The sequence below is a fragment of the Drosophila subpulchrella genome, chromosome X (assembly GCF_014743375.2).
Source record: "Drosophila subpulchrella strain 33 F10 #4 breed RU33 chromosome X, RU_Dsub_v1.1 Primary Assembly, whole genome shotgun sequence".
Taxonomy (NCBI): domain Eukaryota; kingdom Metazoa; phylum Arthropoda; class Insecta; order Diptera; family Drosophilidae; genus Drosophila; species Drosophila subpulchrella.
Window position 1 is genome coordinate 18,648,339 of NC_050613.1, and position 15,008 is coordinate 18,663,346.

The 15,008-nt window shown below is 41.6% G+C and overlaps 1 protein-coding gene across 1 annotated transcript; it reads left to right on the forward strand.

Annotated features, from left to right (window-relative positions):
• Nucleotides 1-349: 349 nt before the first annotated feature.
• LOC119556461 (homeobox protein B-H2) lies at nucleotides 350-14,651 on the forward strand. The gene is made up of 3 exons (XM_037868708.1): nucleotides 350-1,694; nucleotides 11,110-11,362; nucleotides 13,119-14,651. Exons 1-3 carry the CDS (start codon nucleotides 641-643, stop codon nucleotides 13,738-13,740), a joined length of 1,929 nt encoding a protein of 642 aa, XP_037724636.1. The 5' UTR covers nucleotides 350-640; the 3' UTR covers nucleotides 13,741-14,651.
• The last annotated feature ends 357 nt before the right edge of the window (nucleotides 14,652-15,008 follow it).

The following is a 15,008-nucleotide window of genomic DNA, read 5'->3' on the forward strand; positions in this document are numbered from 1 at the left end:
CGGCGCGAAAGTCACCACACTGGCACACTCGAGGTCCGTTGATTGAAGCCTAATGAATGTCAATTGCTGCCAATTACGACCAATAAATGCGGGCAATAAACGTGGGCAGCGGTGAGTGCGAGCGAGAGGTGTTGGCGGGGCGAAAGAGAGGGAAACCCACCACACCTTGACTGGGCCAAGTCAGTGGGCGAGAAAGAGACGACGGCAGGTGGCAGCTGATGAAAGGCAGTGGCTCAACTGGTTTTCGTTGTCTGTTGTTGCTGTTGCCGCCGCTGTTGTTGCTGCTGCTGCTGCTGTTGCTGTTGGCAGTTGCTGTTGCTGCCAGCAAGTTTCAGTTTCGGTCGAAAGCCAAAGGCGAGCGGTTGTTGCTCCGCTTTGAAACATCCAAAAGTGCGCGCACACACCAGCAACATTTGCGTTAAAAATCCACTTGAGTTTAGAAAAGTCAAAACAGTAAGCAAAAAACTAATAGAAACGATACGAACGGCTTGAAAAACAAGCAACAAGCCAGTGATTGCAGAAAACATTTCAACTGGAAACAAAAAAGTGCTAAAAACTCGCGATTCCCACACACTCGTTTGTTTTTTTTGGGTGCTAAGTGCAGGTGCAGCAGCAGCAGCGTCGTCGGCTGAGACCACACATGACCACAATGCCACCGGAAATGTCCGCAACAACGGCAGCTCCCGTTGGCAGTGCACCGAGTGCCACCGCTCACCATCCCGCTGCCGTCGGCGGCGGTATGCCGCGTCCAGCCTCACCGGCCGTCGGCAGCAACACCACGGCAACGGCGACGACGGCAACGCGATCCCGCTTCATGATCACCGATATCTTGGCCGGAGCAGCGGCCGCATCGGCGGCGGCGGCAGCAGCAGCAGCGGCCCTGGCGGCCGCCTCTTCTGGTGGGCGTGGCAGTCCGTCGGATGCGGACCGCGATCTGGTCGCCCAGCATCACCATCATTCGCAACATCCGCAACATCATCACCAGCAGCAACAGCAGCAGCAGCAGCAGCAACACCAACAGCAGCAGCAACATCAGCAGGCTGCTCTGCAGCAATACATCGTGCAACAGCAGCAATTGCTGCGTTTCGAGCGTGAAAGAGAAAGGGAGCGAGAGCGGGAGCGGGAACATTATAGGGAACGGCACTCGCCACCTGGTGGCAATCCCTATGCCCACCACCCAATGCCGCCCCACCTGCTCGCCCACTTTCCGCCCGCCCACTATGCTGTGCTGCAGCAGCAGCAGCAGCAGCAGCAGCAACAACAGCAGCAACATCCCCACCCACATCATCTGCAATTGGAACGGGAGCGATTGGAGGCACTGCATCGACATGGTCACGGTTTGCCCGGTGATCCTGGCCAGCATTTGAGCCACCTGACCCACCTGAACCACCAGCAGCACCATTCGCATCTGCATCATCCCATACACGATGAGCGGTCCCGATCGCCACTCATGTTGCAGCAATTGGGCAATGCCAGCAGCAACAGCAACAACAATAACAACAGTAGCAGTGCTAACAACAACAACAACAACAACAATGGGGGCAGTGCTAATAGCAACCTCAACAGCGGCAACAGCAGCAGCAACAACAACAACAATGGCAGTGGCAACGGCAACATGTTGCTCGGAGGAGCCGGCAGCAGCATCAGCGGCGATCAGGCCAGCACAATCGACGATAGCGACAGCGATGATTGCGGTAAGTCGGAAATATATATGGGATATATCAAATATCAAATGTCGATTTAGCGTCGCTTGTGACCGGTTGTGTTTATCTTGTGCTCTGTGATTTTTGTCAATTTGTCATTAATATCTGTGATACTGGTGCCTTGTTTTGTGACTTAGTCCTTCATAACCAGCCGTGTTTGTGTTTTAAATCGTCCGTTTATGTTTAATTGTCTATTTTATTGTAGAAATTTTAACAAAACCTAACTCTGTGTTTAGCCCGTGCATTTTGTTATTGTAACTTCTGTACGCTGTGGTGCTTTGGTTTCAATAGCTTTTGTTGTTGTTTCCCATAACCTTCTTGTAATCTCTCTCCCGTTTCTTGTCGTCTAAACTGTTGTCGTGTATATTTTGTTTGTGTTTCGCAAGCCACGCTCAGTCGACGGCCACTCTGTTGCGCTCTCTCGCTCTCGAAGTCTCTACGCGCTCTTATACTTTTGTGTTCTTGTGTGTCTACATTTTTATTTGTTTGATCCCAGTGTCAAATTAAGTGAGGTATTTATAATTCTTTTGATTCTTTGGTTTTATTAATAACTTTGTTTCTTAAATTAAAAATGGCTCTTTTTTGTTGCAAAAAAGATTGTCAGTTTGGATCGTCACCTAATGACGTTTTTATTTACTGTCGTCTCTGCAACATTGTCATACACCCAAAATGTACTGGACTTGTTGGCAGAGTAAAAGATTATATTGATCTGCGTGTTGGTTTTTCGTGGACTTGTGCCTCATGCGTGGAAATAGATCGTGATTTGGATGGCTATGTTGCGCTGACCAATGATCGTTTTATGAAACTGTTCGATAAACTCATGAGCGTAGTTGCTGATTTTAAAGAGTTTAAGGCGGACCTTGATAATAAAAAAATGTCAGTAGGGTCACCTAAACGCAAGAAGACTGCTCCTTCAAAATCTCTTCAAGTAAAGGCATCAGTTCCGAATCCCAACTTAGCTTCTAATATTTTTACCCGATCGGTAACGGCAGCAATGTCGGCATCCACTGGGGCTGGTGGACCTAAAGTTTCTCTGACAGCAGTACCCATAGGTACCAAAAGCTCTGGAGTTCCTGTTTCTGCTACTCAGCCTACCGTTTCAAACCCTACGCAGCTTTCTGTGCCTACGGTGGAAGTTAGCTCTATAGTCCCTAGTCTCGATAATCAGACGAACGATGTTCAGATTGCTGGTGGTGGAAGAAAGAGCCTCTCGGTTGTTCCATACAGGAAGCAATTATTTGTGTCTCGTTTAACACCTGAAACCACATCTGCTGATGTTTTGGAATTTATACAACAGGAATTCCCATCTCAAAACATCACAGTGGAGGAGTTTAAATTTCCATATGTTCGTAGGATATCTTCCTTTAAAATATCTGCTCCTCCGGAAGTATTTAATGTACTAAATTCTAAAAGTTTTTGGCTTAATGATGAATTGGTCATTAAAGAATTTGTTCCAAACAGACGGAGAACTAATAATAGGCCTTCCACGACAGTACCTGCGCCAAAAAACTGAGCAGTTTACTTTTGGCCTATCAAAATGTTAGAGGACTTAATATGAAGCTACCTAAGCTTTATGCTGACTCCTCTGCCTTTTCGGAAGACATTCTGGCCTTTACTGAGACTTGGCTGAAACCGGAGATAACAGACTCTGAAGTTCTGTCCAAAAATTTCAGTACGTATAGAACTGATCGCTCTCCTCGTAGGGGCGGTGGGGTGCTGGTTGCCGTTACCTCTACTTTAACATCGGAAAGGATTTACTTTCTTAATCCCAATGAAATAGAATTTGTTGGTGTTAAAGTTTCTTTGAAATCTTTTTCTATTTATGTAACTTGTTCTTATATTCCACCTGGATCTGACTTAACAATTTATAAGCAACATTTGTCTGCTATAAAAACTGTTTTATCTCAACTTTCCGAAAGGGATCTTTTGATTGTTTTGGGTGATTTCAATCTCCCTGACATTTCTTGGTCCCTTTCCACTGACTCACTTGTCTCTACCCCCTTATCTGACCATGAATTCGTTGACGGTCTGTTAGAATTATCATTACAGCAAGTTAGCTTTATACGTAATTCTCTAAACAGACAATTAGATCTTGTATTTGCTTTAGATCCGTCTGAAGTCACGGTATCTAGAATTGACCCACTAGTTATGCCAGAAGACCGGTATCATCCCACATTAGAACTTACAATTTGTCTTCCCTGCGTTGACACCCTTTCTTCTTCTCTTTCACCAACTAAAACTAAAAGTAGATGCTTTCGTAAATGTGACTTTAATAAACTCAATAACTTGATTTCACAATATAACTGGACAAATTTAAATAATTGCTTGGATATTGAAAGTGCTACGGAACTATTTTATAGTGTCCTAAACTCTTTTTTCAGTGAATGTGTTCCTGATAGTTTTGCTCCTAAGTTAGACAGGCCTCCTTGGTTTACCAATCAGTTGCAAAGACTTAGAAACCTAAAAACAAACTTCTATAAAAAGTACAAAAAGTCGGGTAGGCCATCCGATTTTTCAAGATATGTGGTGGCTCGTACTAATTTTAATGTACTTAACAGTCATTGCTATTCCATGTATTTGAACCGATGTAAATTTGAATTTTCAAAGGATCCAAGGCAGTTTTATAACTTTGTCAATGCTAAGCGAAAGTCTTCAGCATTGCCATCATCTGTACGATTAAACTCTATTGAGGCATCTACGGATCCCGAAATTGCAGATTTATTTGCTGAATTCTTCCAATCTACTTATAGTTCTGTTTCTTGGTCTAATTCTAGCTACCCTAATCACTTAAACAGGGCAAATTGTATTTTTTCTCCTGTAATCACCGAAAGTTCTCTCTTAACTGATTTAGAAACTATAACGCCAACCTATTCTCCGGGGCCAGATGGACTCCCTGGGTGTGTTCTTAAGTTTTGTGCCCGAACTATTTGTAAACCCATTCTTAAACTTTTCAATTTGTCTATCTCATCATCTGTTTTTCCTACTATCTGGAAATATTCTTTTATTATTCCACTCCACAAAAAGGGTGCGAAGGTTAATGTTAAGAACTATAGAGGAATCTCCAAATTGTCTGCAATTCCTAAAATATTTGAACGCATTATTACCTCTCAGTTGCAACATTTGTGCTCCTCTTTAATATCGCCGTGTCAACATGGTTTTGTTAAGCGAAGATCGACCACCACTAACCTGCTCGAATTGACATCTTTTGTAATAGATGGGTTTAACGAAAAATTGCAGACAGACGTTATATATACAGATTTTAGTAAAGCCTTTGACTCTGTAAACCACTCTCTTCTTTTATTCAAATTAGATCAGCTTGGGTTTGCGAATAATCTGTTAACTTGGATTTCAAGTTATTTGAATGGTAGATCTCAGAGGGTTTTATTCAAAAACGCTGTTTCCAAGATGATCAACGTGACATCTGGAGTGCCTCAGGGCAGTCATTTAGGCCCTTTGCTGTTTACTCTGTTTATAAATGATCTTCCCTCTATAGTAACTCACTCTCGTGTACTAATGTATGCTGATGATGTTAAGCTTTGTTTTTCATATAATAATATTGAGTCTGGTTTCTGCTTGCAGTCAGACATTAATAGATTCCAGGAATGGTGTCAGTACAACCTTTTGAATTTAAACTATCTTAAATGCAACGTTATGACTTTTTATAGGGGTACGCCAACGTTCATAAGTTACTCTCTTCAGAACATGTCCCTGGACCGAATATACTCAGTAAACGATTTAGGTGTTCTCCTAGATCCTAAACTTAAATTTGACTCCCACATAACCTCTACTGTAAATAAAGCTATGAGTGTTCTTGGGTTTATAAAGCGTTGGTCTAAAGAATTTGATGATCCATACACTACCAAATTATTATTTACCTCCCTTGTTCGTCCTAATTTGGAATACTGTTCTTCCGTTTGGAGTCCTCAGTATCAAGTGCACATTGACCGTATAGAGTCAGTACAGAAACAATTTCTTCTTTTTGCCTTACGTGGTTTGAACTGGGATCAAAACGTCAGGTTGCCTTCTTACTCGAGTAGATTGCTTTTAATTAATTTGCCTAGTCTAGTAAGCCGTAGAACTATGCTTGGTACTATTTTTATGAATAATCTTATCAGAGGCGATATTGATTCTGTAGATTTGGTAAGCCGCCTTACTTTCAATGTTCCTGTTAGACGAATGCGAAACTACTATCCTATAAACTTGCCACGATGTTCATCTAATTTTAGTCAGCATGAGCCTTTTCGCGTTCTTTGTAATAATTATAACAACCTATATCATTTAATTTGTTCCTCAACCTCTATCCCTGTATTAAAAACTAAAATCTTAGCTCATTTGCTGTAGTCTTGTTGATCTATGTTTTGTCCTGTCCTTGTTTGTTCTATGTACCTTCCTCGCGAACCGTATTTGCCCGAAATAAAAATGGGCCCGCGCGTAACAAGCACGTGCTTGGTGTCGTTTGGGCCACTTGTTTGTACTGCTCTTAGTGCATCAACGTTCAACAAATAAAATATAAGAATATGTGATTCAGGGTGATACTAAGAGAATTACCACCTTAGAACAGTTACAGAACCTATTGGTTGTATATAGTATTGATTAATAATAGTGAAGGATTAATATCCTAAGAAATAAATTGATAAATCATATATAATTCTAAAGTATTTAAGTAATATATCATGGTCTATTGGGGTGTTAGGATTGGTAAAGTACAAAAGAAATAATATTATAGCATTGTTATTATGCTATATTGCCATAGTTTATTTTATTGTTTATTCTGTTCCTTAAAATTAAACATATATTTAATCTTGAATGACTTTTTTTCCAATACGATTCGGTTGCTATTAATTTGGGAGCCAGAGAGAAAACTGGTGTTAGTACATTTAAGGCAATACGAAAACCAATTTACACCTTTCCACCTGACCCCTGACTTCGCACCACTTTAAATTTACGATTTTTCCCCCGCGACCGAGATATATCATATATTGAGTGCTAAGCGTGGTTGTTTTTGTCTTTGTCCGGGTTTTTGTTGTGGCTGTTGGCTAATAGATAACGGCCAACAACAACCGCAGCAACAACCACCATAAATTGTGAGGCTCGAACAGGGAAAATGCCAGCATTGGGTTGATAGGCTGGGTTGAAGACTCGAAAACTACAGGTGAGTCTGGGTCTCTGAGGCAGGTGTCTTTGGGTCTCCCTCTCGCCATCTCTGGTTTTATTTTTTTCAATCCCCCCCCCCTGTTTCTTGGCCAGATAGATTAGCCAAGTGTTCAGCTTATTTCCCAGTCGAAACTGTCAACGGAATACCCTTGACAGCCACGCCCCGCCACGTCCCTCCCTCGTTTTGCATGCAACAATTTAATTGATTTCGTTGCCAGCTTTAATTTAACTTTTTTCTCTCGTTAAGTGCTTTTAAACGTTATGCAAATTATGACAAATTACTATTAAATAGCCGTAATCGTGCGTTTGCAATTGATTTGCTGCAATATAATTTAGAAAGGCCAAGAATATATATATTTATTTTGAAGAGCATGGAAATCGGAAAAAAGGTTGCTGAAATGTTGATTTTTACAGCAATAATTTGTTCGGCTACGTTAAAAAAAAAAATCAAATAAAGCTAGGCTACATATTTACATATATAAAATGCTACATTTATTAAATTGGTGTGCTTTTTAAAACGCTGACTAATTCCAGTTATTTTAATAATTGCTTGTTCTCTACTAAATCTTTTTTTCAATAATTATTTATAAGCCCCTGACCAATTTTCTTTCAATCAAAGCTTCCCCAATTTCATGGACAATTTTCACATTTATGTTTTTTTGACTTGTGCCAAAATCAATTAACAAATTAAACTATAACCAAAAAGCGGAGATTTCTCCCTCCAAGTGACCCCCTTCTGTTTTGACTTCCCGCTGTCAATTTTTACAAGCGAAATTGCCTTGATTTGAGCCACAAGCCAAGCTGTGTGCCACACACACGCAAATGAATAAAAATAAAACTGAAGAAATCAAAATCAAAATCAAAATTAAATTTAATCTGCTGGCTGGGCAGTCGAGCAACCCACACACACGGTCTCGTCAAAAAAAACAAACACCCATTGACATACTCGCTTTCTCTGTCCCTCTCCTTTGGAGGGCCCACGCTGAGAAAAACACCAAAAATACTGAGAGATACCCCGAGAAAAGGAAGGCTACTCTGAAACACCGAAGGTTCCGATACCCTGCACTCTAAATTACATACATTTCTAATCAATTGCAGTTTAAGGTGTGAAAAAACAGATATTTCTACCATTAAATATAGATTAGAGTTGATTATTTAATTGAGTAACTGTATTTGATACTTTACATATTACAAAAACGAGTGTACATTATATTTATAGAAACAGTCGGATCGGTATCAAGTTAAAGCAAACTATATATACATTTATCGCAATGATATACCTTTTTTGAAGCTTATATGTTTTTTTACATTTATTTTTAAATACAATGCGTAAGTAATATCATACCTTTGAGAAGAAATTTCAAAGAAACAGAGTGATCATATATAGATTTGTTGCAATGATATATAGTTTTAAAATTTAGAAGCTTACATACTTTTTATTATATTTTTTCTTTAATAAAATAAATAAATAAAATAAAAGTTTAGAGGGGAAATAGATGAAAATAGCTTGATCTACAGCGAAAGAGAAGGATATATGAATAAATTCAACACTCGCGTGTCACTTGAGACGCGTGCGAGCGACAGTTGTTGCTTTTTCCACTTCTCTTTCTTCTTCTCCTCCCCTCCTTCACCCCATTCCTTATCTTTCCACTCCTTTTGGCCCCTTTTCTTACACATCTTGGCCTTTTTTACGAGGCTCAAACGGCGATCCTGGCTGGCACCGCGTTTGAAATTGACCCAAAAGCTTGTTCCCTGCCCATCGAACCGTACACTAATCGAAAAAAGGAGGGGGTTCGAAAAATAATCAGCGGATCGGGATCAGAGGGGGGGAAACTCCTGCCGCTTCAATGCCTCCAACGAGTGCTAAAAAATCGAAAAACAAGAGTTTCAATATTGAAATTGATATTTTCGGGCATCATCTTTCACGTTATTTCGGTATTTGAGGAATGCCAGACTTTTGCTTTGGCTTCCAAGATCACATACGTATACTAATATTGGATATATATAGCCCAAAGCAGGGCAGACAAAGCTCATCCACTTAATCCACATAATGTTTAATGGATATATCCACGAAAAAGTTCACGTGCGCCACGAAAAACGCCAAAGCGAACCAAGTTCGTTGCCCAAGTCTTTTGTTTCTATTTTGCGGTCTACTTCTGCTTTTGGCTTCGCTTCTTATTTTTGTATTATTTAACTTTTGATTGATATTCCCTAGCCGAGGTGTTTTAGTGCTATATAATGGGTATTAAAGCGTATGGGAAGGCAATATAAATGGCTTGTTGGTTTATAACAAACCATTTATGTATGATAATCAGTTCGATGTCTTTCTATAATATTTTTAACATTATTGTGTTCCCAAATATTCCCAAATACTAACAACAGAGCATTTAATGCTCCGTTGTTTATTTTCCAACATAATTTTCCACCCATTTTCCGTGAAGGAAATGTTAAATCGCAGACCCAAGAGCCACAATAATAATTACAAATTATAATGCAGGTAACACGAAAAGCCAACAACCGTTATGTAAGCGCACCCGCTTCTCATGTTGCTGCTGCACTTGCAACGTTTGCTGCTGATGTTGCTGTTGTTACCAGACTGCACTAAACGCCAACATTATCAAAATGTTGATAAACGTTTAGCGAATAAATGGGGGAAAGGGGCGGTACAGGGGGGGAGGGGGCTCAAAAAGGGGGTCTTAAAGAACGCTGCTTTTATTCTTTAATTAAAATGCAAAAAGGCCAATTGCAAATGTGTTGCTGCTGCTGCCGCTGCTGCTGCTTCTTCCCATGGTTACTGCCGTTGCGCAATTAAAATGCAAACACAAGGAATACCAACTTGAAAAAAGGAAAGAGACAGCTGCATACAATGAGAAAGAGAGGGGGAGATAGGCGCTGCACACTTAAGCATGTTTAATACAGTTTAGCCACAAGCACTTAATTACAAATGCGAATGTAAAAACTGCACAGGGGTTTGCCAAAGGGGGTGAGATACTATCTAAAAACCAGGGGGAAGAAAGACAGCGAGTCAGAGCGAGAGGGGGCGACTTGCAGAAGAAAGAGGGGGCACTACAAGCTCTGCAAGTGTGGAACAGAAATTGCGGAAATGCCTCGAAAGTCAAACTTCTTCGGGGAACGGTTGTTAATGCATTTCAAAAAAAAAGCGGGGCTGCGGAGTGGGAGTTGCCCAGGAGAAAGAGGAAGCCAGAAGCCAGAAGGCGGAAGACGGGGGCGTGGCCGGCTCCAGAAAGTGCCTCAGTTATTAGTGGAGCATTCAACAAAGTAAAACAGATTTCTGAAAGATTTTCAAGCTCAAGTGAGCTCGAAATGCACAGGGAGAATGGCGCTTTACTTGGATATAATATTTGTATAACTTAAAAAATTAAAGAAAATATTTATACTTGCTGAAAACGTAATGAATGTAATGTTAATATTTTTTTTTAGAGAACAGTTTAAATTTTGTGAACACATTTAAAAAATTTTTATGCCTGGTTTTAAACAATGTCTCTTATTATTCGTTATTCATTTTGGCTCACCGCGAAATATTTCATTTCAATAAACACTTCGTTAAGCATCTTATGGGCCAACAAAGAACTGGCCGGGGTTGCATTCCGGCTGCCGTCCTTTAGCGGCAATCTTCACTGTGCACATCCATCAAAGTAATGCTGATAATTGTTTGTTGTTGTTGTTGTAATTTGTGCTCATAAACTGTTTAATTGCAAATTAGCAGAAGGTAGCCGCAGCAGCAGCAGCGGCAACAACAATGTTGCCACATGCACATGTTGCTGCTGCTCTTGCAGAGTTGCAACAGTTGCTGCTGCTGCTGCAGTTGATCTTGTTGCATGTTGGCCGGCCATAAAAGAACAAAAAAGCGCGTAAATGTTGCAGAAAATTGCAAATATATGAGAGATGTCAGGGGGATATTGCAAAAAAAAAGGGGTCTCAGAACAATAGACATCATGTTGTATCTGAAAACGAAGTGCACAGGGCGAAATAATCTAAAGATATAATATGATGTTATTATATGATTGAAAGTATGCCAGTATAAACAAAACAAATTGTTTTAAGAAATGCTTGAATATTAAGTAAAATATGTTAAGAAGCTAAACTAAATTGAAAATCCCTTCAAGGGTATTTGGAATTTATTCCAAGGAAAAAGCCATAGCAAATATATGGTTGTATACATTTTTATAGGTATATAATTTTTTATTTAAATTGGTTTTTAAAATAGTTTTCTTCTCCTATCTATTTCCAGGCGGCAAGGACGACGACGGCGACGACAGCCTGAAGAACGGCAGCTCGGCGAACGGCGACTCCTCGTCGCATTTGAGCCTGAGCCTAAGCAAGAAGCAGCGGAAGGCGCGTACCGCCTTCACGGACCATCAGCTGCAGACGCTGGAGAAGTCCTTCGAGCGGCAGAAGTACCTCAGTGTCCAGGATCGCATGGAGCTGGCCAACAAGCTGGAGCTGAGCGACTGCCAGGTGAAGACCTGGTACCAGAATCGCAGGTGAGCGGCTCGCTTTGTGGTTTAATGGGGATTGCAGGGTGGGGTTTTTCGGGGGATTTAAAGGGGGGTTGGGGGTGCCTTGAGTGGCCGGTAATCAGCGCCTTTAATGCGTTGCGCCCATTTCTTCGCGCAGTTTTCCAATAAAAATCCTCTTAATGGCTGCTTTTCCTCTTCTTATTTTTTCTCTTTTTTTTTTTTACCTTTTTCTCCTGCATTCATCACCTTATCGCTGCTTGTGTTTTTTTATGCTGATTGCTTAATTTGCTGCATTTTGCGCTGCAAGTCGTTAAAACGAAGATTCTGCTCAATAAATGAGCCGTCCGCTTTTTCACCATTTTTTTTGTCAGTGCAAGTTTGTTGCCTAAGTCTTTCGTTTCGATTGCCGCCTTATTACGTTCGATCGCGTTTTATTTTCGTTTTTAATTATTGCCCAATGACTTGTCACAATTTCGAGCACAGAATGCTTACCACAACAATTGGGAATTGTGAATTGTGAATTGGGAGATGAGGAGCAGCAGGCCAACATCTTGCGTAGCTGACGGCGCAAAACGCAACCGGATATGACTGATGGCTGTGTGAATTCTCCAAGGGGGTAGCGGGCTTAAATTATTTTTTATACATTTTTTATTGTAGTTTTAGACGTGAAATATATGTAGCAGGGGTCTCCATACACATGTATTCTTATATCTCTTCGGGTGAAAATACGATTTTAAAGCACATCCGGTATTGGTAAGATGTTGCAGAAGTAGAAGACATAATTTGTATATATATAAATCTAATAATCTATTTTTAATTTATTTTGTTATTTAAATGAACATTGAATTTTTATGTTAAAATGAAATGTTTTTTTTTTTAGACTTTTGTTATATCTTTTACCTCAGACTGGTAACCATTTGTTATTTATCCCTGGATATTGCAGATAAGAGTTCATTGTTTCAATTCCTAATCCAATTTCCCCTCCGAGAGGCAGGCGAGAAATTCAATGAATATTTTTGAAAAACAAACAGAAACCTTAGGCTGTCATAACCTCGCCCAAAGTCAACTCATGATATCTCCCATTAGACCAAAACACTTCACAGCTGCTGCTCTATCCGCACGATGAATGGGCAAAAATTGTAAAAAATATACGACCCCGACCTGGTTCTAGTTCTAGTTTCGGTCGAGGTCCTGGCGCCTCGAACAATTAAAGGATTTGCCAAAAAAGAAGGGCGGGTCGCTGCCAATTAGGCCCGAGTTTTCGGTTTTCAGTTTTCGGCTTAGAGTATTTCCAATTTCTTTTTTTCTCTCTTGTTTTTTTTTTCGGTGGGCTGGCACAAGATTAATGACAAAACAATTAAGTGCGAAATATAAACAGTCGGGGCGGAATCCTTAAGGCCGCACGGCGGGATATTGTGGGATGAGAGGCCTCGAGTGACTCGGCACTACTATGCCATGATTAATCGAGAGGACGAACTCCTCAGCGAGGATGAGGCTGAGGACTCGAACTCCATGGCTTTCTTTGCCCTCCACATTCGCTTCCTCAAAACTCTCTTGAAAAGAGATAAAACAAACTATACGATTTTATAGGCTAATATAAACTTAAATTTTGTGTTGCAAGGTTTGGAGAGTTAGTTTTAAATGTATATATATGTATACTTTTTATAATACCCGACACATTAGAGGGAAGTTTTATTTTATAAAGACACTCTTTGGTTCCTTAAAATATTATGTATTCTCCAGCAAATTGTAATATTATTTCCTGATTTTATAATTCCAGAACCAAATGGAAGCGTCAGACGGCGGTGGGACTGGAACTGCTCGCCGAGGCGGGCAACTATGCGGCCTTCCAGCGGCTGTACGGCGGTGCCACGCCCTATTTGAGCGCCTGGCCGTACGCGGCCGCCGCTGCCGCCCAATCGCCCCACGGCGCCCCGCCCTCGGCGATCGACATCTATTACCGCCAGGCGGCCGCCGCCGCCGCCCTGCAGAAGCCCGCCCTGCCCGCCTCGTACCGCATGTATCCGACGAGTATGCCGCCGGGCATGGCGCTGCCCGGTATGCCCGCTCCCCCGCCCCCCGGCACGTCGCCCATGCTGAGCGGCTACTATGCCGCTGCGGCGGCAGCAGCCGCTTCCGCTGGCGCCCAACAGCAGCAGCAGCAGCAGCAACCTCCGGTGGCATCCCGCTCGCCAGCAACTAGCCAGAGCGCCAATAGCGAAGCGGACTGCGAGCGGACCAGCAGCAGCAGTCGCCAGCGATTGATCACGCCCAGTCCGCCCCTCAATCCGGGCAGTCCGCCGCACCGGGAGCGGCTCAACGAGGAGGAGGGGGAGCGGGATGAGGAGCGGGAGAGGGAGCGGGACGAGGAGGACGACGAGGAACTGGCCCTGGAGGTCTGAGGATCCCCGAGAGAAATCCCTTCCCCAAAAGCTGGATCTCACAAATTTATCTAAAGCAGCGGTGGGCAGCAGAGATACAATTTTTTGTCTCTACCCGCACTCTGCCGCCACACGCACAGTATACAACAGCGGTCGGCACACACACACACATAGGGCAACATTTCATTATCCTGTGTGTGGACCGCTGGTCTAAAATAATAATCTAGTGGGTGGTGTGTATTCAAGAACTATGAAATATGGTGGACTAAAGTTGAAGTTGAAAATTTTTGTATAAATAGTAAAATATAAAATTAAATCAACGCATAAACATTGGGCTTGGGTCTTTCAGACACATACAGCTGGGTTCAAAATAATAGCAGTCAAATGATATTTTCCTAAATAGATAACATTCCCCGCATTAAAAATGCCATGATCATCTGCATGATTTTCAAAAAACCAATTTTGTTATGATGAAAGTCACAAATATGTATTTCACTAAAATATTTAGATTCTACTTGCTTAAATTATTTTAAACGCAGTCGTAGGTTACTTGAGAGCACCTTGCCACTAAAAATGTATTTAGTTTGTGGTAAAAATAGTTCATCCTAACATACATTTCAAAATTGTATAAAGAAACCCAAAAAAAAAAGAACAAGAAGTAACAGTATTAGAAACGCCCCATGTTCATCTGTCTCTTGGAATCGCCCCCAGTAAATGTGAAGAAAAACATAAAGTACATCTATACATAACCCTTTTTTTTCTATATTTAATTAAACCTAGCTTAGATGAAATTTTTAAATTTTTGTAAATGATTTTTGTACATACGCAGCAGACCAACAACATAAGCAACACGATTTTTTTTTCCAAACAATATTTTTTTTACAACTTTTTTTTTGTGCCTAGTCTTAAGACGTCTATTGTGTGTAGTAATAATAAAGCGATGAAAAAAAAGAGCAATCCAGAAATGGCCTTTGTCTTGCGCTGCTGAAGGACTCGCCGAGGGCTGAAGGACCTTTCTGCGATCCTGAGCCTAATGCGAGCTGACACACGAGCCGAAAAGTCGCAGTCGAAATCTCAAGGGTTCGAACGCAACTCGATAGGGGCACTCGAGGAACTGTTGCATTTTGGCCTGGGAAGCGGCCACTAAACTGCTCACTTAGAAATTGTTAACATTTGCCAAGGGTTCTGCTCCTGTTCCCGGTCGTCGTCGTCGTCGTCCTTCCTGCCAAGAAGTGAGCCCCACACCACCGCCAATCGCAATTCCGCTTCCGATTCCGCAAAGACGCCGC